Genomic DNA, 25394 nt, shown 5'->3' with positions numbered 1-25394 from the left:
ATTATCTAGAGTTATGCATCAACCAACCATTTATGATCTTACAGGAATGTGCACTACATTTTGCGTCCTATAATATATAGGGTGGTTGTAAAATGGTGTACAAGAATTTCAGTACATGAAAGTACAAATTGGATAGGAATCTACGCCCTATCTCATCTTGTTAATTTACATTCTATCTAGTATCTGAACTCTCTCCAATTCACTTATTGTTTCTCAATGAAACTGTTATGCAGTAACTCTCAACTTAAGACTCCTGCCTCACCACATGTTGAGAACCCATTGTTGTTCCAATACATGCAGTTCAATAGTGAGGAGGAAGGCGATGTACACTCGCCTTAACAGATGGAGGGTCATAAAAGAAGACATCTCAAAGTACTTTAAAGTAATTTATGGAAACATTACACTGTGCGCTCACATCATGGAGTACACAAGAGAATGTAGAAGTAATTCTAATTCTGCTACTAAAATATATACAAAGAGATACCTGGCTGACGCCATGCCATCCTGCTGCCAATCTTTTTTTGTAGATTGGACCACCGTATGAAAACAACTGAATACGTCCTTCGAATGCCTTGTGTCAGTTGCAGTAAACCACCATTTCGATGCACACTTGAGATTGAAGAAAGGATTTTGCAGATAACAACTGAAGATCTAACTTTCATCATGTGTGCATTTGCCTGCATTGTAAAGGTCTTCCATGATTTTCTTCTTCTCCATTGTGCATGATGACGACCTGTATCCATATTGATACACTAGTGTCCAGGGTTTATTACCATTGACGTATTTGTTAAACAGGACCCGAACCTAGTAGAACATATTCTTTGGATGAAGAAGTAGTTGTTCTCTCAAGCAGAAGCTTTCAATTCCTATAATTTTATTTTTACCTATGGCAACACGACAATCTCCACATTACACATGAGAGAAGATCAAGTGCAATGGAGATTGGATTGTGGATACCAGGTTGGTGGGACCTTATTTAATTCCAGGAAACCTCACCAGACCATTGTATCTGGCTTTCCTGTGCAAGGTGCTACCATTGTTGCTTGACAATTCGAGGGCAAAAGTGGTGTCAACATGACAGGGCACAGCTAGAAGTGGACAGAATTTTCCAGCAGAGATTGAATGGGAGGAGAGGAACCGAATCTTGGCCACTGATAGCTCCAGACCTTTATCGCTTGGATTCATTTTCATGTTTTCATGTGGTTTTTTTAAGGAATTCGTGTACTGACATCTCCCAAACAACATCGAACAAGCTATGTTTAGCTAGACTGCATGGAACCCTGGCTACACTTATTGACAATTGTCTACACTGGGTACAAGAAGAAGTTGGTCAATGAGCTCAAGTATGTATCGAGATGGAGAATTGCCGTTTCGAACAGCTACCTGTTTGATTATACATTATTAATAAACGTTTTCTACAGGCATATCAACTTTCCTCTATTGTCCCATTTGACAGTCAATATCTCCTCGGCTATTGCTTGCCGGATGTAAATTCTCATTTTAAATTTAATCAGTATCGTATCTCTATTTGATTCTGTAATTCTTGTAAACCATTTTACAACCATCCTCTACGTATATAAGAATTTAATAAAAATAAATTAAAATATTTGCACGTTCTTTTTGATTTATAACTTCTTCTCTGAAAATTCACCTAAGTGCACCTTCTACATATTATTTGTTGTTATCTCTTTTTGCATTCAGATGAACTTGATGCTGTTGTTGAGCTGTCTATGCATGCTTGCTAGGGTCGTAATTTTGGAAAACTTTATTCTTCTAACTGTAGTATAATATGTGTAGATACGTTCACATCTATTTAGAAACAACATGTGACATGTTGCTTACAGTAATATTTCACTTTTTTGGGAATATTTCATTATAATGAATATGAATTGTATAGGAAAGAAATTAATGAAAGGAAATGTTTATGGAATAGTGCATATATAAAAATGGCAGAATTGCGAGAATGTTATATGGTTCTTGAAAAGAATTTATTTTGCATCAGTATGTTTATACTTAGGAGATTATAGTATTTTGACATCATAAGTACAGCTGTCAAAAAAAAAAAAAGTGGCCGCACTCGTGAACAGCGAATATTTTCAAAGTCCACTTCGGGTCGCGGCGATGTTACACGATGCATGTGCTTGTACAAGCAGTTCAGGAACTATGAAAGTGTTCCATATCTGCGCCTCGTAGACCAGCGGTAGAGTGCTTGTTTAATGATTCAAAGGTCGTGGGTTCAGGCCTTCTTCAAGTTTTCATTTTATTTTTTAATCGTTCTTTAGCGATGTAAATGCTATTCAAATTATCATTTATATCCAGTTATCGTTCTTTATGGATATCACGTTATTTATATTTTGTTATCGTTCTTTAGAGATATGAATAAAATTCAGGTCATCATTTGTATTCTGTTATCGTATTATAACGATATGAATAATAATTATTATTGTATCTCCAATGGGGATTAGCCCTATTTTACATATGTATGTTAGGGCTATAGTTTTATACACAAAAAAGATAAGCATAAAGAGAAATGGAAAAGAAAATTAAATTAGCTTACGCGATGTAAACAAAACATAAGCAATCCGTAAATTAGGCATTGCGATTGCAAAACAAATATCAGGTATCAATTTGAAACATACAAAAACATTAACAACACACATACGTAACACTTCTATAACACAAATATGCAGCTTTCCGTACCATACATCATAAATTAATACACAATAGTCACACAAACACAATCAAACTATAATTACGACATTGCGACGACATCAAGCATCCCATAACTGACTCACATACATAACAAATCAAGCATCCGTTACAACACATACACTTCAACATAGTAACCACACTTTTAAAAGTTACAAATTTGGCTCCAAGAAGAAGAAATAGGACACTGTTACTAATTACTATTTTTCTAAAATTTCTTAAATACATCTGTAATAAATCTGTGAAATTCCGATATGAATAATATTCACGTTTTTTTATATTGTTATCGTTCTTTAGCGATTTAAATAATATTCAAGTTATCATTTATATTCTGTTTTCCATCATTAGCATTATAAAACAATATTCAAGTTATTTATATTGTTATTGTTCTTTCGCAATATATTAATTAAACAAACCGATATTTATCATTTATATTCTGTTATCGTTCTTTAGTGATACTGTATAAATAATATTCAAGTTATTTATATTGTAATCGTTCTTTAGCGATATAAATAACATAAATTTAATATTAGGGTTGGAAAAATCCAGTTGCATAATACTGGTATTAGTTTTTCTTTTTGTATTATTACATTATACTATCTTGAACCACAATAAAATGAAAAGGAGTAACGAGGAATTGAACCTGAGACGTTGACATCTAAATTCCGACGTTCGTCCGCTGAGCTACGAGAGCAAAAGTGTGGAAACATTTTCGGAAAAATTGGCCCAATCACACTCTAAGATTTTCTGATGATTCGTAGAAGCTAGTCCAGAATGCGGGGGGCAAAGGCTAATTGAGATTTCCCGGTCTCTGACCGGGTCAAACATCCTGATAGAATTAATATTTAACCCTTGCCGTGACTTTCGGTGAAGTCCGGAGGGCCCAATTAGTCAAATCCACTCTCCTCATCTCCACGCTTGGGACCCCTGGAATTTAATAAGATGCGAAAGAGATAGTGGTGTGCGGAAAGCAACAGGATGTTACCGCATTTAGGCCTATCCTTCCCAAGAAAACTGCAAACATGAACAAAGGAAGCTTTTAATAGAAGAAGAAGGATCTTCTGCGGACCTCTGGAAAAAGAACTAAGGAAGAGACTAGTGAAGTGCTTTGTGTGGAGTGTGGCATTGTATGGGGAAAGAACATGGACATTACGACGAAATGAAGAGAAACAAATTGAAGCATTTGAAATGTGGATGTGGAGAAGAACGGTGCGTGTGAAGTGGACAGACAGAATAAGAAATAAAATTGTGTTTGAAAAAGTGAGTGAAGAAAGAATGATGCTGAAACTGATTAGAAAGAGAAAAAGGAATTGGTTGGGTCTCTGGTTGAAAAGAATAATAGACGACATTAGGATATGTGGATCATATGCGGAGACTAAGAGGAAGGCAGAAAATAGGAAAGATTGGAGATTGCTGTGTTTGCAATGAAAGACCTGCCCATGGACAGAACATTTATCTGTGTATGTTCAGAATGCCTGGAATATCGTGTCTAAGAATAGTCGCTATTTGCAAAGACTAGTCAATTCCATGCCCACTCGACTGCAAGATGATCGAGATAAGAGGAAGATAGACTAAATATTGAATTGTGGCTTTTTGTTTTGTTTTTTGAACGCTTAATTGTTTGAATGTTTTAAGGCCGACGCCAGTAAATTTGTTATGTTTATGCCATGAAAGATATTTTATTGAGAATAAAATCTTTTTTCTTTCCATTTGCAGCCACAATATCATAATGATAATGATAAAGTCATGGCATAATATATTAATGAACCTGATGTTAATTACTAAAATAATCATAAAAGAGAAAGGAGCCATTATGTATAGTTTGTCTCTCTCAAAAACAGAACAAAGAAGGACATAAAAAGCACGAGGTTGTAGTCGAACGCAGGACCTCATGAATAAGAGGCCTGAACGCTACCATTATGCTATCAAATAACACACAGTATACTTCAATTATAACTATAGATATCAGGCAATGTGGTCCAACAACATGTAACATCGCCTGTCTCCGAATTGTAGCGAAGATACCCGAAGGGAACTTTGTTTGAGGAGAGTGGCCACTTTTTCTTTTGACAGCTGTACATACAAGATTAAAGATGTAATAACATTTTAGCATGACCTACTTTAGTGTATGGATCAGAAGCCTGGATTTTGACAAAAAAAGATGTTCAACGTATAACTACCAACAAAATGAAATTAATGAGGAAAACGGTATGATACACATTTTGGGATAGAAAACGAAAGACAGTAGAACCTCTATTACCCATGGTAATGATGGGGATGGACTGAGCTGTTAATAAAAAAAAAAATCTGATAATCCGTATCATAAAATATTTCCATAAATAAATGCATAATACTTTGGCCTATAATTTCGTGATTTCCTTCATGGTCTTGTGATTAATGTGCTTTGTATTTGATCAGAAGTTCACTAAAAGTTCGGTTGTCAACTATGGGTTTTTAAAACCAAGGGTTGTTGGTTGATTGCCTATGGAAACAAAAGAATAGTAAAAGTCTCATGTTTGAGATTTGCATATTTTATACACCTTATCTTTTTTTTTTTTAATTCCTTTCTGTTGTACTCGTGTACTATGAAGCAACATTAATCACAGTTTCTCCCCTATCAAACCTCTCAAATATTTGTAATTTTTTCTATAATTAACACAATACGTTTTCTTAATGAGGATAAGGTCTGAGTGGTACACGGTTTTTGAAAGTTCTTGGAGTAATTTCTTTGAAAGCAGGTAGTGACTATTTTACAAGTAACTATTTCTGTTGCTGACAGCGAAGCATTCCTTTTCACTTAAGTGTTACATCATTTTCTTTACATTATAAAAATCTTGACGGTCCAGTTTTGAATTGACACAAACTTGCAATTCTGACAGCATAATTAAAACACTGATTATTTTGGATTTTTACTATTTATTACTTGGACCACACAACAGAAACACAAGACACATTTCCAATCAAAGTGAATACCCAGATTTCTGCTTTCTCATGATGTCACTATCAAGTATAGATTAGTGAATGAGTGATCATGATTGAGCAAATTCTCGTACCATGGAACTCAATGCAAAGAATTGACTTACAATGTTAGTCACATGATGTTACCAAATGTGCAGAATTAGAACTGCTGGAATTTAACTTTTATTAAGGTTTTCAACTTCAAGAGGGAAAAGTGGGATATTGATATCTAAATCACATAGTGGGAGGTAATAACATAAATTCTCTAAATTTCTGGAAATCCCGCAAAAATAAGGAAATCTGGCAACTAAAGAGAATATAATTCGAAATGATTTGGATTATGAATGATACTTCCCCAACACTGATAGCTTGTTTTGTCTTGAATTTTCCATCAAGTATTATATTTTAATTGATCTTTGATATGAGATTAAACTGTAGTAAATAAAATTTGTATAAAATGTTAAGAATTCTAGCTTTTTGTGATACAGCTCATATCATTGATTGGTAGCTTTCATAATTTTCTGGCCTCTTGTAAGAGCTTTTGTTGTAACGTTTACTTTAATCGTAATGTTGGTTTTGTAGATGTCCCAGTCTGTTAGTTTCCCGACTTCGCAGCTTGCTCGCCAGCTTGTGGCTCCCCATTCCCCCATCAAATCTTCATACCAAGTACGTTTCAGATTCCATTCACACTATGTTAACTGAGATTTGGGTTCTAAGTGATGGTGATGGTGGTAGTGATGGTAATGGTCTAACTAACATAAATAGGATTTTAGAAGTGGTGGTAGGTTGTCTTTGGCATGTTTAACCCATGGATCGCGTGATAACTGAATTTTACCCTTAGCTCAGGCTTACAGAGCATCCATAACAATACCATATCTTGTAGATTTTGCCATATGTCGTCCTCAAAAGGGCCACACAAATTTCCTTCCTATTTTGATATTTCTGAAGTAAATTCTAAGTTATGTTGTCACAATGATATGCACTGTTAACTGAACAACTAGAGTCAGTGACTCAGGATCAAATTCTGGCAAGTTAACATAGAATTTGCAAGGAACAAAAAAAGGTATTTGATACATCTTCACGGAGTACAGCACTTCCATTTCTCTCGTCAGTATTTCACAATTTTACTATCAATAAATATAATTCTGGTACAGTATAGATCCACCTCCCATGGTGCACTGTGGGTAATATTTAAGGCTTGCAAGTGATTCCTGGCTTTGGCATGTTGCTCCTAATGGGGGATGCTTGATTAAGATGATTAAAAATGTACCTGTCTTTGTGAAAGAGAGGTGAAGATATTGTTAAAATATAGTCACTAATACAATTACCATATATAACAATTTTTTTAACAAAACTGCACTTTAAAATCACAATTACGAATTGAATTTCAAATTGATGTGTGTATATGATTGAAAGTGCCATTTTAGTTGCAATAACAAAATTCTTCTTTATAAAATAAGTTTAATTGAAGCATTTTTAAGTGAAGTTGTTACACTTCATATGTCTTGTATATTAATAGAGTATTAACTTTCATGGTTATATATTTTATAATCTTTTAACAGAATTGCTCTACCACTGAGCTATTTCAGGGCTCTATCCACAGCACCGGATCAAACTCCTCTCGTTTGGTTTTCCCCTCAGTGGTAGAACTCTCAGTACGTAGAATTGAGGGTTTGTATTTGAGTTCCAGTGCCGAAGCTAATTTTTCTCCATTATTAATAAATAATAACTATAACAAAGAATTCCATACGATAAAAAAATTAATATCGTCAAATAGAATAGAAGAAGGTTATCATCCCAATATTAAAACCAGGAAAAAGTCAGAAGTTATGGAACTGATGATTTTATAATGATTAAACGTATACTTAGAATCCAATGATCTGCTCTTAACATCTCAAGCAGGATTCAGAAAACATTACTTAGTCTTACTAAGTCAGGACATAAAATGATGCATTCAACAAGAAACAACATATCCCAACTGTACAGTATTTGCAGACATCAGACCAGTTTATGACTCTGTTTGGAGATATAATCTAATTAAGATGTGTGAAGTATAATATGCTATATTGGATCTCCGGATTTATTGTACAAAGATTCTGTAGTATATAACATATGGCACAACAACTTCTAAATTCAAACAAATGTACATAGGTCTTCTTATAGGTGCTGTGCTCAGCACAACTTTATTTAATGTTTATATAAATGATCTCCCGAAAATAGCTACTTCAGAGTGACTCCCTTTGGCGACAATCTAATTATGTAATTGTTAACTAAGCATGAGTTAATGGCACTCACTTGCTCTCCAATATTTCTCACACATAATGTTGAATATCACTGAAAATGATTCTGATCCCTTCATTACTAATAGCACCAAGTAAGTGGTGTTTCAGAAATTTAAAGATTGTCAATACAGAAAAAACAAAGTACCAACTATTTTTAGCCAAAAACAAATTGAAATTAATTGAGAAAAAAAAAAACAGACCAAGAAAAGTAGCTCGGAGTGATTTTTAATAATAAAGTAACTCAGAGAAACCACATAGAATATGTTAGTAAGAAAGCAACTAAAATATTTACAATTATTGAAAAGGTTAGCAGGTACAAAGTCGGACAGTTCTTTGACAAATAATGAATACAACTTACAGCAAACATGCGCTAAAATATTCTGATGAAATACTGATAACATCAGCCACATAAAATAAAGAGAAACTTGAACATACTCCCAACTAAGTCCTTCAGTAAATAACTGGACAATCAAAAATACTCTCATAGAAGCATTACATGCTATCATCTCAAAGATTACTATATTATTATTACAGTAGAACCCGAAACTCACTCTCCTCTACAGTATGAAAAAAATAAATAAGACTTCCAAGTTTTATACCTTAAAATCAACAGTTGGATTTATACAAGTAAAAAGAGAGAGAGAGAGAGAGAGAGAGCGAGAGAGAGAGAGAAAAAAGAAGTACCAAAAAAAAAATTAACTGCATTAATCGTACTGAAAATACTTCGTTCAATTATTGTTTGTACCTCAACGAAAACTTGAACAAGAAAAATGTCTGCTTTAATGTAGCAAAAGCTTTTACACTAGAAAGTCTAAATTTGACATCCCAGCACAAGATTGGACGTATACAGTATATTTAAATGTAAATATAAACAGACTTCCCCCCCCCCCCCCATATAAAAGCATGGGAAGAAACGTCAAAAACTTTGGTACAGCAGTTGAAGCTACACATCTCTACAAAATTTATTTCCTTGGGTATATAAATGTAAAAAGATAGTAATATTGTCAGATTCACAGGCAGCAATCGAAGCAATAGGTCATATCCAAAAGTGGGAAAAAAAAATTAAAGAAATATATAATATGGTCTGACATTAATAAATTAGAAAAAAATAACACTGTGGTGGGATAGTAATAAGACTGATATACTATCTCCCTCCTCTCCACCCCTCAAAATAGTAAAAATAAGAATTCAGATCAAACAAAAAGACTACTCAATAATGTTCATTATGAATAAATAAACAAATCATAAAAAGAAAAGTAAATAAAAATTATATCTGTGAAATAGCCCAAGCAAGTATTCATAATGAATAAAGATCATACACAATGCCAACACAGTTTCAGAGCCACCAGTACCTACCACGTAAAGCAGTTGTTGTTACATTCGTCTTGTCACCAGTCACGTTTCTTTGAGTAGCCAGAATTGGTTTGTTGTGATCACCAAGCTGTCCACAATTTTCAGGAGGAGAAAATATGTTTGTGGAACGCCTAAAGTCATGCCCAGTTTTGAAGTTGCATTCAGATATTGTCATCAAATATAGGAAGCAAGAAGAAAAATGACTTCATCGTCAAATCCTCAGAAAGAAGTGGATCATAATTATCTTCAGCGATGTCAAGACCTTTCTTCTAAATCTACTGAGAGTGAGAGAGTTAATGACTTCATTGCCAATTCAGCATTAGTTAACAAAAACAATAATTTAACATACAGTATTAAATTACATAAATTAGGTCAGATGCAACAGTGTTCATGAGTAAGATAGTTATATATTACTTCTATCATATATAACTAACATACATTATATTTCACATTTTTTTTAAGTTTCAATCAGAAAGAAAGTAAACGATTTATAAATACATTTACAATAAAGAGATAGTTTTATTAAGTTACGTACATTTCGCCCCTAATTAAAGATCATAGAATCTATTTTTAAGATCCACACCTGTGGAGTAACGGTTAGCGAAACCAGGTGGCCCGGGTTTGATTCCCGGTTGGGGCAAGTTACCTGGTCGAGGTTTTTTCCGGGGTTTTCCATCAACCCAATATGAGCAAATGCTGGGTAACTTTTGGTGCTAGACCCTGGACTCATGTCACCGGCATCATCACCTTCATCTCATTCAGACTCTAAATAACCTAAGATGTTGATAAAGTGTAAAATAACCTACTAAAATAAAAAAATATGTATATATATATATATTTTTAAAATAAAAAGAATCAGTGCATGTTCCCAATTTCGAAAAATTTTGTATTTGCTGATTAACTAATTTTTCTGCTACTGGAGACATTTATGTTAAGTCATTCTTAATGAAGGCAGAATTTATTTCCAAAAGAATGAATGCAAAATATGAAGGTGCTGCAACATATTTCGTTGAAATTTCATTTAAATGCCATGTATCTTCTTGCAAATATATCTCTCTTAATATGTTTCAGTAATTCAATAAAGATCAGATTGTCATAAAGTTCTAGCAATGTGCCTATATGTGCACACTACAGATGAAGAGAATAATTGAAATGCAACATAGTTCCTTGTGTTCCTCATCTCATCGTTGTTTTCTTCCATGGCTCTAGATACATGCAGTTTTTGTGGCCTTTTTGTTCGAAAAACCTTACCTTGGTTTTGGTATATATGCTTGCATGCATTCCACTGGGCTGTGATTTTTCTTACTTGTGATGGGACATATAATTTTACACGAATTGATTTATTGCTTCAAGGTGTTTTGTTTTGTTTATCTCATGTAAACAAGTACACAAATAGTATTGAATGTTATGCATGATAAAAATTATTTCTGCTGGCTTGTGGGGATGAGCATGCCTATGTAGACTAACGAAATGTTCAACATCAAATTTTTGTTTTATTTATTCATAGCGCAAATCAGTATTGTGGAAGAAAGATGACAATAATGTAAAATTCACTACTATCTTATTGTATAGGTGTTTGTTGTTTTTACATAAATTTAAAGTTGCAGATATTACATTTATTTCAACATTCCATTCGTCATCTTCCCCCCCCCCCCTCTAAGTTGTTTCGACTTTTAATTATATAAATATTACGAAAATAAATCCTTTTTTATTAAACAATGTAAAGTGAATTTTATAATAAATGTTTGATATGAGAACAAAGAGATTATCACCGTATTGAAATATTCATAATTGGACAGAAAGATCATGAGTAATAAATAGTAGAGATCTGAACGCGGCTATTGGTTTGTGGAATAGCAGGTTTATCCAGGCCAGCAGCCTCCAGCTGCTGCAGGACCTGGCTCACAGATGTACCCAGGGAGTCCACCCAGCAAGACCATGCCTCCTCCAGCACAGCATCCAAGGAGGCATCCAGACTTCACCAAGGAACAGCAGCCTTATCCACCATACCAGCAAAGGCCTGCTCTTTACGGTAATTAGCTCATGTTTAAAGTACAGATGCTGATCTGAGTCAGTATAATATGATATTGTGATGATGTTAAAGAAAATCAAATTGCTCAGAGGAAATCATTTCCACAGTGACAAATTTTTATTCTGAAGATCAAATGCCAGTTCTTTATTGAGAAATTGTCAGCAGACATCTACAGCATCGATCTTGGTGAGCTAGTGGTTACTATACTTGCTGATGGACCTAAGATACAAGTTGGGAGACAGGACCTGGCATATTAGAAATGTGTAAGAGGGGAATGGCTGGACAGTTGGAAGGAGAGTGTGGCATGTGAGAGAAGTGGTCATTTCATTTCTCCCAAAAATATTTACTATGTTATTTGTATATTTGTCTCATTGACTGCACTCACAGTTTTGTTCCTTGTCTGATATGTTATTGTTGTAAAATACATTAAAACTGTATAATTAGTTTACAAATGTAGACACTAACTAGTCAGAGGTTTTTACTTGCTGTTATTGATTTTGTTCGATTAAGGTCACGAGTTTTCTCATCAGTGACAGTTTCACTTTGCTGATGTCATCATTATCCGTGTCATCACTGAAATTTGTTGTAAATTGCTCCATCAGGTGCCACTGACTGTTCTGTTGCTAAATATTCCTGTTCAATTTTCTCGCTCTGTTCATATTGAGAAAACCAGTCTTCCTTGGTTCAACAAACAAGTTTCTTCCACTATCTTCATGATTGAATCAATTGCGAAAGTTTTTTTTTTTTTTTTTTTCCTACAATATCATGATAATGAAATATGTTTCTAGTCAGCAAGTATGCAATGGACGAGGGAAAAACTGGCTACCCTACCCCAGTATCTCCTGGTTTAGCTGCCTTATGAATGATGCTTTACTGGTGTCACAAGGTTCCAACCAGTCGTCCATTAAACATACAAACCCCAATAACAATTCAGTAGAGTTTACATTAGGTACAGAGGGTAAACATTATATTGAGTGGCTTGCCTTGATTAAAATACTGTCAGCTTTGTACTTCAATTTATGTATTTTTATTACAGGCTTAGGCTTATACAGAGTGGGCAGATAAAGCCGGCCTGTCTCATCTCATTTGATTTGAAACAAACTTTTTTCAAAGAAATGGAATAAAATGAATAAATGAATGTGTCCTATACTAACCTTCATAATAAAGTTACATGTCGACAAATCTGGTGACTGCAGTGGTCACAAGCCTTTGCTCACAATCTCCTGTTCAATGAACATCTGATGAATAAACATAAGTGACCTCTCAGATGTGTGAGATGTTGCTCCATCTTGTTGAAAGAAGCAGTAATTACGCTCCTCTTTTGTTAGTTGGGTATAAAATTCATCCAAGAAGGTCAAGTATACATCTGTGTTGACTGTGATGTTGAAAATAATGTGTTTTGCAGTCATAGCGCACCCATACACTGATCTTTTGGTCGTGTAGGAGTTCCTTTACACTAGGTTAGGATTTTCTTTCACCCAGTACCTGCTGTTCTGGGAGTTTACATATTCCGATAGGACTCATACTCATGTATGTTGTGGCTTTCATGTAACTGTTTTCTTAACGGGCACCAGTTTTTACAATGTGGCAGTTACATCACCCAACGTAAACCCCCATTATGCAAGAGGGACCGCACCTGTCATTGGTCAACGGGTCCTTCGGACCTAGCCAGGAGGACTAAATAGATGTTATTTAGATCCACCGACCTTTTCCTCATGTGCCGCTGAGGGACGCTGTTGCGCTGTGATAGGCCAGCACATATGTAAATGGCATTTCCTCCATTTTAGATGAAACAGTTATACCGCTGTGACTCGGTCCCCAGATCCTCATCTGTTAAAAGCAGGGTGTACCACGGGCAGGTTGAGGTTGGGAATTGGGTAGGAGAGGCTATAGGAGGCGCATCACTACCCCTTACATCCTTTTAATCAAATGCTAAAGACAAAAAATGGATTACACTACTTTCCAACCCAGATATAATCCCCCAGAGACCAAGGAAAACAGCAGTTGCAGCCTTCAGACTATTGACAAATCATGACTGTCTAGCAAGTCATCTCTACAGAATAGGTATCTCAGCTTCACCCATATGTGTCCTGTGTAATGATCCAGCAGAAATGAATGAAGACCACTTTAAGACCTGTGAAGCATTAAGATCAGAAGAAACTACAGTTCAAAAGTATTGGAAAGCACTACTGCTAATGGCTTCATTGCCAAATGCAAGGCACTAGACAACAACAACAACAACATATTCCGATAGATGAAACCAAGCCTCATCAGTCATGATAAACAGCAACGGGTCCAAACAAGCATCTATAACCATATTCAACAATCAGCGACAGAAATCGGGCTCCTTCAGTTGTTGCACAGTTGTTACTCAGTACAGTTTGAATTTCAAAGCCTTCAACACACGTCCGCAAGTTCTCCTACTCACGTGGATCTGTTGAGCCAATTTCATGGTGGACTTTCGAGGACTCCTAGCCATCATTTCCTGAATTCACACCATAAGTGCAGAAGGCGCTCTGTTTCTTGTTACATTTGCAATGGATCCAGTCTTACGCCATTTTCACACCAAATCTTGAATGCTGCTTTTTGCTGGCATTAGGCAAAAAGGATATTTGTCCCTGAATAATTCCCATATTTCCTTTATAGAGCTGGTACGTATGTATGCCTCTATAATGAAATTTGCTCTGATATTGAATATGTCATGCTTATTCACAAAATAACTCTTTAAATTACAACAACAAACAGAACCGTTTTTATATCATTTGTAAGTTATAGCATTTAACACGCAACAGTGTAAACACGCGGAAAATTGGATAACCAACATAATTTCAAATGAAATGAGATGGGCCGGTTTTATCTGCCCAACTCTGTTTATAGCTTCAATAAAAGATATTTCGTGTTTTGTCATCATTTTGTAATGACAGCTTTTCAGGATAACTATGTAAGAGCAGGTGTGCATTGTGGCACTCAGAATTAAGGAGAACATTTATAACCAGTTTTTGTTTAATCGATTTCTTGAAGTTTGTGTAGTCATGTTGCTGTAATAATCGCCTGTCTTTGTTCCCATTTGAACATCAACAAGTCTTCAGAACATATGCATTTTCACTCTTTGCATACACTATAAGGAATCTTTATCTTTTCGAAATAGGCATTTTATACCACTTTTATTGTCACCAGTCCAGGCTTTATCTCTGAAGTATAAAGAATGCACCATGGTGGACAACAAAAAGGTCGTCCATGTTGAAATTATTAAGCCCTAACATGGGGTTCACGTGAACTACGGAAAATTGTACATCAGATGACGATAGTTTAACTTTTGCCTGAAAATGTGTGCTGTGAACAGGCACTTTTGCTGCTGGATATGCACAATGCTTAATTCTTCGACTTAGAAATATTCTAGCCAGGCAATCTTTTTGTCCACTATTGTACTTATGCTTCATTCATAAAAATAATAGACCTTCCTTCACATCTGTATCTTTTTATACTTCTGAACATATTTCAGCCTCTCTAAATTCCCTTCTCCGTATCAGTAACTTTCAGTTATCGATGCAATGGTACTTCCTTCATCAGAACCCAAACTCTCGTAAGATTCAATAGTGCCCAGGAGCTACAAAATGAATTTTTTTTCTGTAGCACACTAAGCAAAATTTTACCGTTGGTTGCTTCTTTTGTGTTAAATGAAACTCACACTTTACCTAACTATCTAGGCAAACTTATTAAAATCGTGTAAGTTATTAGTTTTTTTTCTGTGACCTCTTGTGAGGTATCGAAAATGTGGCCCCACTACTCATATATTCATTTTCGTATTTTGATGTGCCAATCACCTTTGCAACACGAACTTCGATCCGATTAATATTTATTGATTCCCACACTCTGAAAAACTTTAGACTTCGGTTGTGGTTATTATTTTCCTACTTCAGCTATGAATTGCTTTACTATCTCTTGTTTTATCCTTGGTGACTCTAATTTCCACGAACACGATAAAAGGAGGGAAAACATAGCACAAAAGTGACACATGTAACACAAAACATAGCACAAACAAAAGTCACACATGTAACACAAATATATTGCCAAGGCAGAAATTCAGCTCAGACTAAGCCTACTATTTCCTCTCAGTGCCCACCTGTGTTGTGGCCACTGCATATGCCAAAGTCACACAACAGGCCTCCCTTCTTGTGCTGTAGGCAGATTCAGTTCTATCTAGGGGCCGATGGGTAGTTTCCATCATGTGAGGAAGTAAAGCTATTGGCTTTAGTACTAAATTTATTGCACGTTAAAGATATTTTTGTTCAAAAATAAAATATGAACAAAGACTCAATTCTATAGAATGAATAATATAAAATTACCTCATTTTCACTTGATTGCAGCCATGAACATGCAACTACTTTCTAAATTGGAAGAATTACTTGCCCTCTTAGTAGATACTGAAAAAGTCTTTTCTGTCGACATATCCACATCTGGTACTCCTTGTTTTTCACAGTTCACTGCAGTATGCCCTGATCAGTCTCATTGATTTCAGTGACTGTGTTCGTCTTCAAATTGTCAATTGTTAATGGTCAATTTTGATAAACTCGATCATTAAGTTAACCCATTAAGGGCCAGTATTATAAACGCCATTTAAACTGAAGTTTTTCGTTCTGCTTCGTATTATAAACCTTAACTACCAGTTAATCTTGAGTTAATTTGAGTTTAACTTGATTGGCAGTTTTCTGCAGTTCAAACTGCAGTTCAAGGCTCAACAGTGCAAGATGGCGGTTCCCGCAATATACACTGATATTGCAGATGTTTTCCAAAAACTTATGAATGACTATATGTGAGTGATTAATATTACATGGTGGCCAACAATTTTTCGTAATAGAGTATGCCACTTTGAAATATACATAAATGAACATACTGTAAGTTTTAAAACAGATTGAGGCTTTCGAAGCAGACAGTCCTAATCTTCAGATTTAGGCTTATAGTCCTAACCTTGTTTCGAAAAATTGAACTCTGATACAACATGCAATAGGAAAACGAGAAAGTGCAAAAATATGTGTTTTAGGGTTTGAATTTAAAGATTATTTGAAAAAATAAATGATTTCTTTTTTATTTTTGAAAACATTCTGTTGAATCTTTCATCAGTTATTAGATGCGCTGCACTATTTTTCCTCTGGTAGTAGGCATACTGAAAATGATGGAAGATTTTGGAGGTGTCCGTAAATCTACTATAAACTATTGCGCATTGTACTGTGTGTGACAGACAGTCTCTTGGCAGAATTTACTATGGGGCCTGATTTATAAACACACTAATAATATTACCTAATTTTACTAGATCGTAAAAATAGTTTTATTGTTTGACTGAATTCTGTTCCATAAATATTCTAGACAACACATAAAATACGCACACTAATATTATTACTTCATTACTCAGTTGATTCTGTATGGAGGTACGTCGCGGATGATCATGCAAGGTTTAGTTTACATTGTGTTTGGGAGTATAACGTTGGTAGCCAGCATTAAGAAACTATTTAAGGTTAAGGCTGACAAGTATACTGAAGTACGTGGTATTGGTCCTCTTTAGGTTCTTTTATGATACTCTCTCTGTTATCGAAGAACAAAGATGTTTCTTAATGAAGATTCTCTATGAGTGTCAGCTATTTTAACTCAATAATATAATTAAACAGTTGTGATGTTCTTCTTTTCTTTCCTAGCAGTAATACCAGTCTTATTCCACTATGGTTTAACTTAACTGAGACTGTAATGTGGCATGTTGAGTTAAACTCATGGTTAGGTTTAACTTAGGTTTAACATAATCTTTAGATTAACCATATTTATAAAATCAGGCCTAAGAAGTAATCTGGTGATCTGAATAGGCACAGATCTTAGAAATTAGTCGGTCATCAAATAAACTTCTGATCAGGTTGGAGACTCAGTTGATCTGTGACATGTTGCTCCATATTATTGAAAATAACCCTGAGTCAGTTTAGTATCATCCAGCTGCTCAAAAAATTCATCTAGAATACATTTGTGTTTACCATGTCTGAAAAAAAAAAACACTATTCAACTTTATGAAACTGTACACCAAATTCCAATTTTTTTTGCAGGTATATGGGCATTTTATGAATACCGTGTTATGGGAGGCCCAAATGCGTGTATTTTGGGAATTCACATATCCAAACAGGTGAAACCAGGTCTCTTCTGTGCACCACGTGATATTTAGGATGTCAGGTGGCTGCTCAATTAAAGCCAAGAATCACATTCAGTTCGGTAACTAACTCGTTTCTCTAGCTTTCCAACTCTTTGACATGTGGAGTAGGTATTAGTGTCCTGTAATGTTGGAACATGAGAGAGGCAATCAAGTCATTACAAACTTCGTCTTATTTCACATGAAAAAGTAATCGAAAGATCTGTGCTGAAATCCACAAGCGGTTAAAACATGAAGGGGTTAGGAGTGGAGAACAGCAAATATTTTGTAACAAGGTAGAATAAAGTTTGTGTATTGATCATGATTAAGCACGAATCAATTGTAATACGAGGCTTGTTCTTAAAGTAAGTTCTGTTTTCAATTATAGCCGTCGCATCACTGCAATCGTTACTTTGCGCATGCGTGTTTTCTTCTTTAGTCCTCAGGCAAGCTGTGCATGCAGTTTCAGAGCTTCAGTCCGTGTGTGTGGTTAGTTGTGATCAATTGAAATGTTTAAAGTGATTGAGCACCCCGCCGACTGTGAGATGTTATCTGTTTCTTGAATGTGAGAAACATCAAACCAGCTGACATTCATCGTCAACTTTGTGAGGTGTATGGTGTTGGTGCCATTAGTGATAGAATGGTTAGGAGATGGGTTAGGAAGTTCAACGAGGGCCGCATCTCTGTGCATGACGAGCAGCGTACTGGTCGGCCATCTTTGATCAATGATGATTTGGTGCGTGCTGTCGATGAAAAAATTCATGAGGACAGGAGGTTCACAATTTCTTCACTTTCCTTGAATTTTCCACAAATGTCGCAGAATGTTCTCTACAAAATTGTGACAGATCGATTATGATATCGAAAATTGTGCTCATGATGGGTACCCAAGATGCTCACCGAGGAACACAAAACCAAACGAGCTTCCAGTGCATTGAGCTTTCTCACATGTTACATTGAGCAAGCAATGAGTTTCTTGTCCATATCATGACAGGTGACGAGACTTGGGTGTCTCACATGACACCTGAATCGATGCAGCAGTCCATGGAATGAAGGCACACTGCATCACCAAGGAAAAAGAAATTCAAACAAACCGTGTCAACATGCAAGATCATGTGCACTGTTTTTTGGGACAGAAAAGGAGTCCTACTCATCGAATTCTTGCCTCGGGGTGAAACCATTAATAGAGAAACCTATTGTCAGACCTTGAAGAAGCTCTGTCGCGCAATTCAGAACAAGAGATGTGGAATGCTGACTGACGGAGTTGTGTTGCTTCATGACTACGCTCGGCCACACACAGCTCGTGACACCCAAAATCTCATCTCGAAATTTGCCTGGGAACAAATTGATCATCCCCCCTACAGCCCGGATTTGGCTCAGAGTGACTTTCATCTCTTCCTGCACCTCAAGAAGTTCCTCGGTGGTCAACATTTTGATGGCATCGATGAAGTGAAAACAGCAGTGCAGGAGTGGTTCACATTGCAGGCGGGCAAATTCTACAATGAGGGGATAGAAAGACTTGTGCCACGACTCGATAAATGGCTCAATAATGGTGAAGATTATGTTGAGAAGTAATTGAAGTGTGGGGAATACAATGCAACAAAAATGTTTTGTAAATATCTTCCCATTTACTTACTAAACCCTTTTGGAACTTACTTTAAGAACACGCCTCATATTTTTGTATGCCCGACTTTCAAAATTTATGATTTTACCTGGATATCCTTAGTTTTGATAGCAACTCTCTCTGAAATCTCTCCAACAGTAGATTCTTTTGATGTGATAATATTTCATTACGTCATGATAGGTAGGTAATTGTGATGGGTTTAGGCCCTCTGGAATTGCGAATACAGGGTAGAACAGATTTCTGGTATTAATTAGAGATATTCTGATTTAAATACCCTACAACATAAGAAGACTGAATTTCATTAATTTTATTATATTAATTATATCATACGTAAGAGTTTTGTGATTATTCCCAATTTTCTTATAAATTGAGGTTTTTGTGACACTTCAAGATGAAACAATAGAGGACTAAAAATATGCCGAGTCTTTTAACATGTATTTGTTCCTGGTATCCTATTCAGATTAAATTACTGGAGAATGTTCTGTCACTAAAGGATCTGAACCTCAAAATTTTGTGAAAATTTCAAAATATGATGCTCTTGGGGCTTCTCTAAATATTAATCTAGAGAAAATATATTTTGCATTGTTCTTAATGATATCACCCCACAACTTTTCTCTGGTGTTACATTGTGATTCTATAAACTTCATATTTTCACTCCACCCTAGTGTATACCATGTTTAGTACTGACTCTAGAAGAGGAAGAAGACATACTATGTTACCAACATCATAGAGTGCAAAAGAGAGTAAGGAAGAGATTTTGGGTTCATCCTTATATAGAAAGGAACATATTAGCCAAGAGTAAACGTGATCAAGGATGAGAATGGTGACTTGCTTGCAGACTCTCCATCAATCCTAAACAGATGGAAAAACTATTTTGCGCAACTACTAAATGTACATAGGCCAAATAGAAATGATCGGGACGAAATTGAAATACAAACTGCTGAGCCATTTATACCCGAACCCACGCTTTCAGAAGTCGAAATTGCGATAGAAAATCTGAAAAAAGTACAAGTCTCCAAGTATCGATCAAATTCCAGCAAAATTAATACAAGAGGGTGGAAGTGCATTATATGGCGAAATTTATAAACTTGTACTTGCTATTTGGGAAAAGGAAATTGTACCAGAACAATGGAAGGAGTCCATAATTGTACCTATTTTTAAAAAGGGGGACAAAACCAACTGTGGTAACTTTCGAGGAATATCACTTTTGTTGACGTCGTACAAAATTTTGTCCAATATTCTTTTGAGAAGATTAACTCTGTACGTAGATGAAATTATTGGGAATCATCAGTGCGGTTTTAGGCGTAATAGATCGATTATTGATCAGATTTTTTGTATTCGACAGATAATGGAGAAAAAATGGGAGTATAAGGGTACAGTACATCAGTTATTCATAGATTTCAAAAAGACATATGACTCGGTTAAGAGGGAAGTATTATATGATATTCTTATTGAATTTGGTATTCCCAAGAAACTAGTTCGGTTAATTAAAATGTGTCTCAGTGAAACATACAGCAGAGTCTGTATAGGTCAGTTTCTATCTGATGCTTTTCCAATTCACTGCGGGCTAAAGCAGGGAGATGCACTATCACCTTTACTTTTTAACTTCGCTCTAGAATATGCCATTAGGAAACTTCAGGATAACAGGCAGGGTTTGGAATTGAACGGGTTACATCAGCTTCTTGTCTATGCAGATGACGTGAATACGTTAGGAGAAAATCCACAAACGATTAGGGAAAACACGGAAATTTTACTTGAAGCAAGTAAAGCGATCGGTTTGGAAGTAAATCCCGAAAAGACAAAGTATATGATTATGTCTCGTGACCAGAATATTGTACGAAATGGAAATATAAAAATTGGAGATTTATCCTTCGAAGGGGTGGAAAAATTCAAATATCTTGGAGCAACAGTAACAAATATAAATGACACTCGGGAGGAAATTAAACGCAGAATAAATATGGGAAATGTGTGTTATTATTAGGTTGAGAAGCTCTTATCATCCAGTCTGCTGTCCAAAAATCTGAAAGTTAGAATTTATAAAACAGTTATATTACCGGTTGTTCTGTATGGCTGTGAAACTTGGACTCTCACTTTGAGAGAGGAACAGAGATTAAGGGTGTTTGAGAATAAGTTCTTAGGAAAATATTTGGGGGTAAGAGGGATGAAGTTACAGGAGAATGGAGAAAGTTCCACAATACAGAACTGCACGCATTGTATTCTTCACCTGACATAATTAGGAACTTAAAATCCAGACGTTTGAGATGGGCAGGGCGTGTAGTACGTATGGGCGAATCCAGAAATGCATATAGTGTGTTAGTTGGGAGACCGGAGGGAAAAAGACCTTTAGGGAGGCCGAGGCGTAGATGGGAGGATAATATTAAAATGGATTTGAGGGAGGTGGGATATGATGATAGAGACTGGATTAATCTTGCACAGGATAGGGACCGCTGGCGGGCTTATGTGAGGACGGCAATGAACCTTCGGGTTCCTTAAAGGCCATTTGTAAGTAAGTAAGTATAGAAAGGAACATTAACTGCAGACTGTTTGTAGCAGCTAAGAAACTGTAATAGATGCCAAGTTCATTGCATTCTATAGAATGTTGAAAAAATAGTACAATGAATTAGTGCAGACTTTCAAATTGAAAATTTGGTAATAGCAGTTGTAATCACTTTACAAATCCTATCAATTTCTCGTACTTTTGGTATGCTACGATTCAAGTGACTTATTCACAATGATTGAACCATGTTAGGCTGGAAGAAATAGTCTTGACATTTCCTTACCCTCCACGTTAAAGTACGATGAAAAAAGAGGTTGTTTCTTTATTATTTTGTTGCAGACGAAGCATTCCCATTAACAAGCTAATTAATGAGATCATAGTCAACAAGAACCTCAGATAATGTGAAAAGTATCTTCAACTATAGATTGAGCTGGGGGAGGAAAACTATTGAATGTACATTTGGAATTGCAACTGAAAAGTTTCAAGTTTTTAATGGGCCCATATGATGCTGAACACCAGGAAAAGTCAATAATATTGTAAAGGTTTTCCACAGATGAGAAGGGATTGACAGCATACCGACACAACAGCAACAATGTCCTGAAATGGCTGACAATTCACTGTCGGTAAATTGGTGTACACAACTGGCTTCTTCATTTGGTTGAATGACGAAGAGTCAAATGCCTGCCAGAAAGTTCTGTTAAAGTGAAGAAGGGTATCTGAAAGAAGTATTTACAACATGCATAACTATATTGCAGTTTATTACTTTTCGTAATACCTTAACCAGAGCGGGTAGAAGAGAAAGTGACGTTACTTCCTCTAGTTCAGTGGTTCGTCACCGAGTGGCGCTAGCTCTGTTTTCCATCCCCAGTTTCAGGATCACTATTCAAGCGAATGCAAAAGGTTTTTAAAAATAACCCATTAGATAAGAATGTATTGTAGAGTACTTTGTTACAATATTTTATTTGTTTAAAAATGTAATATTATTACATTAACAAATTGTGAGTTATATAACACAACCCTGAATAATAAATATAATAATTGACCGAAAAATGGAACATTGTGCCGGCTTCAGCCAGAAATACGCCAAGAAAGTACAACTTCGCAAAAGTGAACATTTTTATGGCATTATAAAGTACGCATTGACATGAAATTATAGTTTTTTATACACAAGAAAGAATGTAATATAGTAAAGGAGACACTTTATTTTCACCAATATTTTTTATCTACTATTTAGTCTTTAGTTGCAGTTGTATCTGGTTTATACGTAATTCAGGGGAACAAGAAATATTACGTGCAACTTAGACTCATAAATTAAGCTTCGATAGTATACGGTATCTATGCTAATGTAAGTTTTGATCTTTTGAAATACCTAGGTTATTTTGTGTTTTGTAAAGTTAAAACAATTTAGTAGCATTGTATTAAGTAGTTGTATGCTACTTATTGGAGAATATTAAATTAACGACTTTTCCATGAGATCTATTACTTTCTCATATGCTCGATTAGAAACTTCTTATGATATGGAAACGTAATAAATAAATGTAATAAGATTGTAAACCAGATTAAGTTCTAGTCTAAATGCAAAGTAGAATTATACCGTACTATTGTAACCGAAATAACTTTTACGTTAATTACGACTAAAGTGCTATTATTAAAAATAAAATAATGAATAATTAAACTTGTATATTTGATGAAGTAGAAGCTAGGTGCTTGGATTCAATTAGTTCACAATTAACATTGAATACAACACATTTTTAACTGATACATAGATTGAAAAATGTTCAGATGTAGAAGTCTATAGTGATCATCACAAGATAATCATTTTCTAATTCCAAAATGTCGCTTTAGAAAATCCTGGTTAAATTTTTTCTGTCAGAATATATTTAAATCTGCTATCCCACAAGAATTAATATATTTCGCGAGTGCTCTGAATTGTCACTCTAAATAATTCAAGGGTTCTTTCTTAGGCAAACGTGTTCTTTGTATTGTCAATTATGTGTAATATACTTTCTAAAATCGTGTAATGCTAGGATCCTTTGTAGCCTACAGGGCAGATGAGGGAGTTTGAGTTCAGCGTATCTGCAAGGTCGTTCATTCACCTTTGAATTCTTCTGTAGTTTCACTTTCCTCGAACCCATCACTGTTTATGACTCTAAAAATGTATAGATTTTGAAAAACTCACACTAAACAGCTGAAATGCTGGTCTGGGGTTCATTCACTGAAAGGAATAAAACAATAAATGTAACTAGACATAATTTTGGGCATTTTGGTGTGCAGTAATGGCACATAAATGCACACAAGCGTAAGATTAGCTAAGGTGTTCTTCTGATTTTCAGGTGTCACATCCAATTATTTTTTACTCGGATATTTAACGATGCTGTATCAACTGCTTAGTTATTTAGCGTCAATGGAATTGGTCATAGCCAGATGGTATTTGGTAAGGGTACATTGTTATGAAAAAGGATTGATGTCCTCTTGTTGGATATTTTCTCTTCTTTTCTTTTTTAAAGATATCGAGGCAAGTTTGGGAAAATGTGTTATGGCATACGGTCTTGGTCGCCAGTTCTTGCGTGGAAGTCCTACCTCTTTACCATCAATAATAAATTTATCGGCTCTTACAATCAAAACCGCAGAAAAATGGATATCACAGATATAAGAACGAGCATACAGTTTTCTGTCTTCGTGGAATTGCTCTACACCACTTATGAAAAATAGTCTAGTCTTTGGGTGGATAAAAGAAACGTCTCTTCCTTACAGATTATATAATCGGGTTTACATCAAGAACAAAACAATTAGGCTTATTACTATTCGCTCACATAAACAGCACAATAAAAATCACCTGAACACCACAATAAATATCTTTAATTCCATAGCAGAACGAGTTCTACCTGTTCTGTCCACAGTATTAAGAGGAAAACTGGAGTCTTAGAACGATCACCACGCCAATGTTTCACTCAGTTGCCGTGGCGACACTAGGGGGTTTGAAAGTCGCATTAGACCCTTGCCGAGTTACCACATTTTCTATTCTAAATGCTCCGCCTTAACTGAAAAAATCGCAACTTTAGATGGCTTGCAGTAGGGGTTAATATTTATCAATCTTCACCAGACTTGGTACAGATTATTTCCAAGTACAATGGAACAGATGCATGGGGTGCCAGTGTAAAAATTGGAGAAATAATTTTTTTATGTGTAAACTAAGAACCACCCAAGGGGATCATGGCTTAGAGTCCCTTCTGGAGGACTTGTGGTCTGGATTTTTGCATCCTGAAAAATTCATTAACCCCAGCCGGGTTTGAATCCACAATTCTTGTGCTTTATCCTTAGACTACTAGGGGCGCAGTACTGAAGCATTAAAATTATTAAAGGACAGTATTGTTACTCACAATATTAGAGAATATTCGACTATAAAACCTAGAGTTTCTTTTTAACGCCTTTAATATAAAGTTTTGTGGTAGAAAGGTGTATTGTTGCTCTAGAGTAAATATAGCTAATGTATTATTTTTAGAAGATGGCAGAATTATAATGGAAAATTGATGAATGTGTTTGCAGGATGGTCAAATAGCACTTCGTTTCGTGGACCTTTTCCTTCTCAGAGCCCTGTTCCCACAGGGTCCCAGCCATGGAACCAGCCTCCTCGGCCAACAGGGCCTCCAAACAGTCAACAGGCCAACAACCAATGGGACCAACGCTATCCTTCTGGGGCACAACCCCCATATCAGCCCCCGCAACAGGTAGGTTAACATTTCTGAGAACACAGTCAATTAAATACAAAACAATTAATA

The 25394-nt window shown here is 35.6% G+C and overlaps 1 protein-coding gene across 12 annotated transcripts in view; it reads left to right on the top strand.

Annotated features, from left to right (window-relative positions):
- The window catches only part of osa (trithorax group protein osa), a 742554-nt gene that overhangs the window by 704357 nt on the left and 12803 nt on the right, over positions 1 to 25394 (top strand). For 9 of the 12 annotated variants that reach the window (XM_069839840.1, XM_069839842.1, XM_069839841.1 and 6 more), the window contains 3 exons: positions 6250 to 6333; positions 11160 to 11334; positions 25162 to 25343. In XM_069839840.1, the coding sequence (XP_069695941.1) occupies positions 6250 to 6333; positions 11160 to 11334; positions 25162 to 25343 (441 nt within the window). The remainder of the gene's footprint in view (positions 1 to 6249; positions 6334 to 11159; positions 11335 to 25161; positions 25344 to 25394) is intronic. The other 3 variants (XM_069839836.1, XM_069839844.1, XM_069839843.1) reach the window with 3 other exon arrangements.

The sequence above is a fragment of the Periplaneta americana genome, chromosome 11, assembly GCF_040183065.1.
Source record: "Periplaneta americana isolate PAMFEO1 chromosome 11, P.americana_PAMFEO1_priV1, whole genome shotgun sequence".
Classification (NCBI taxonomy): domain Eukaryota; kingdom Metazoa; phylum Arthropoda; class Insecta; order Blattodea; family Blattidae; genus Periplaneta; species Periplaneta americana.
Note: the sequence above shows the minus strand (reverse complement) of the source record. Positions and strands in the feature narration are given on the sequence as shown.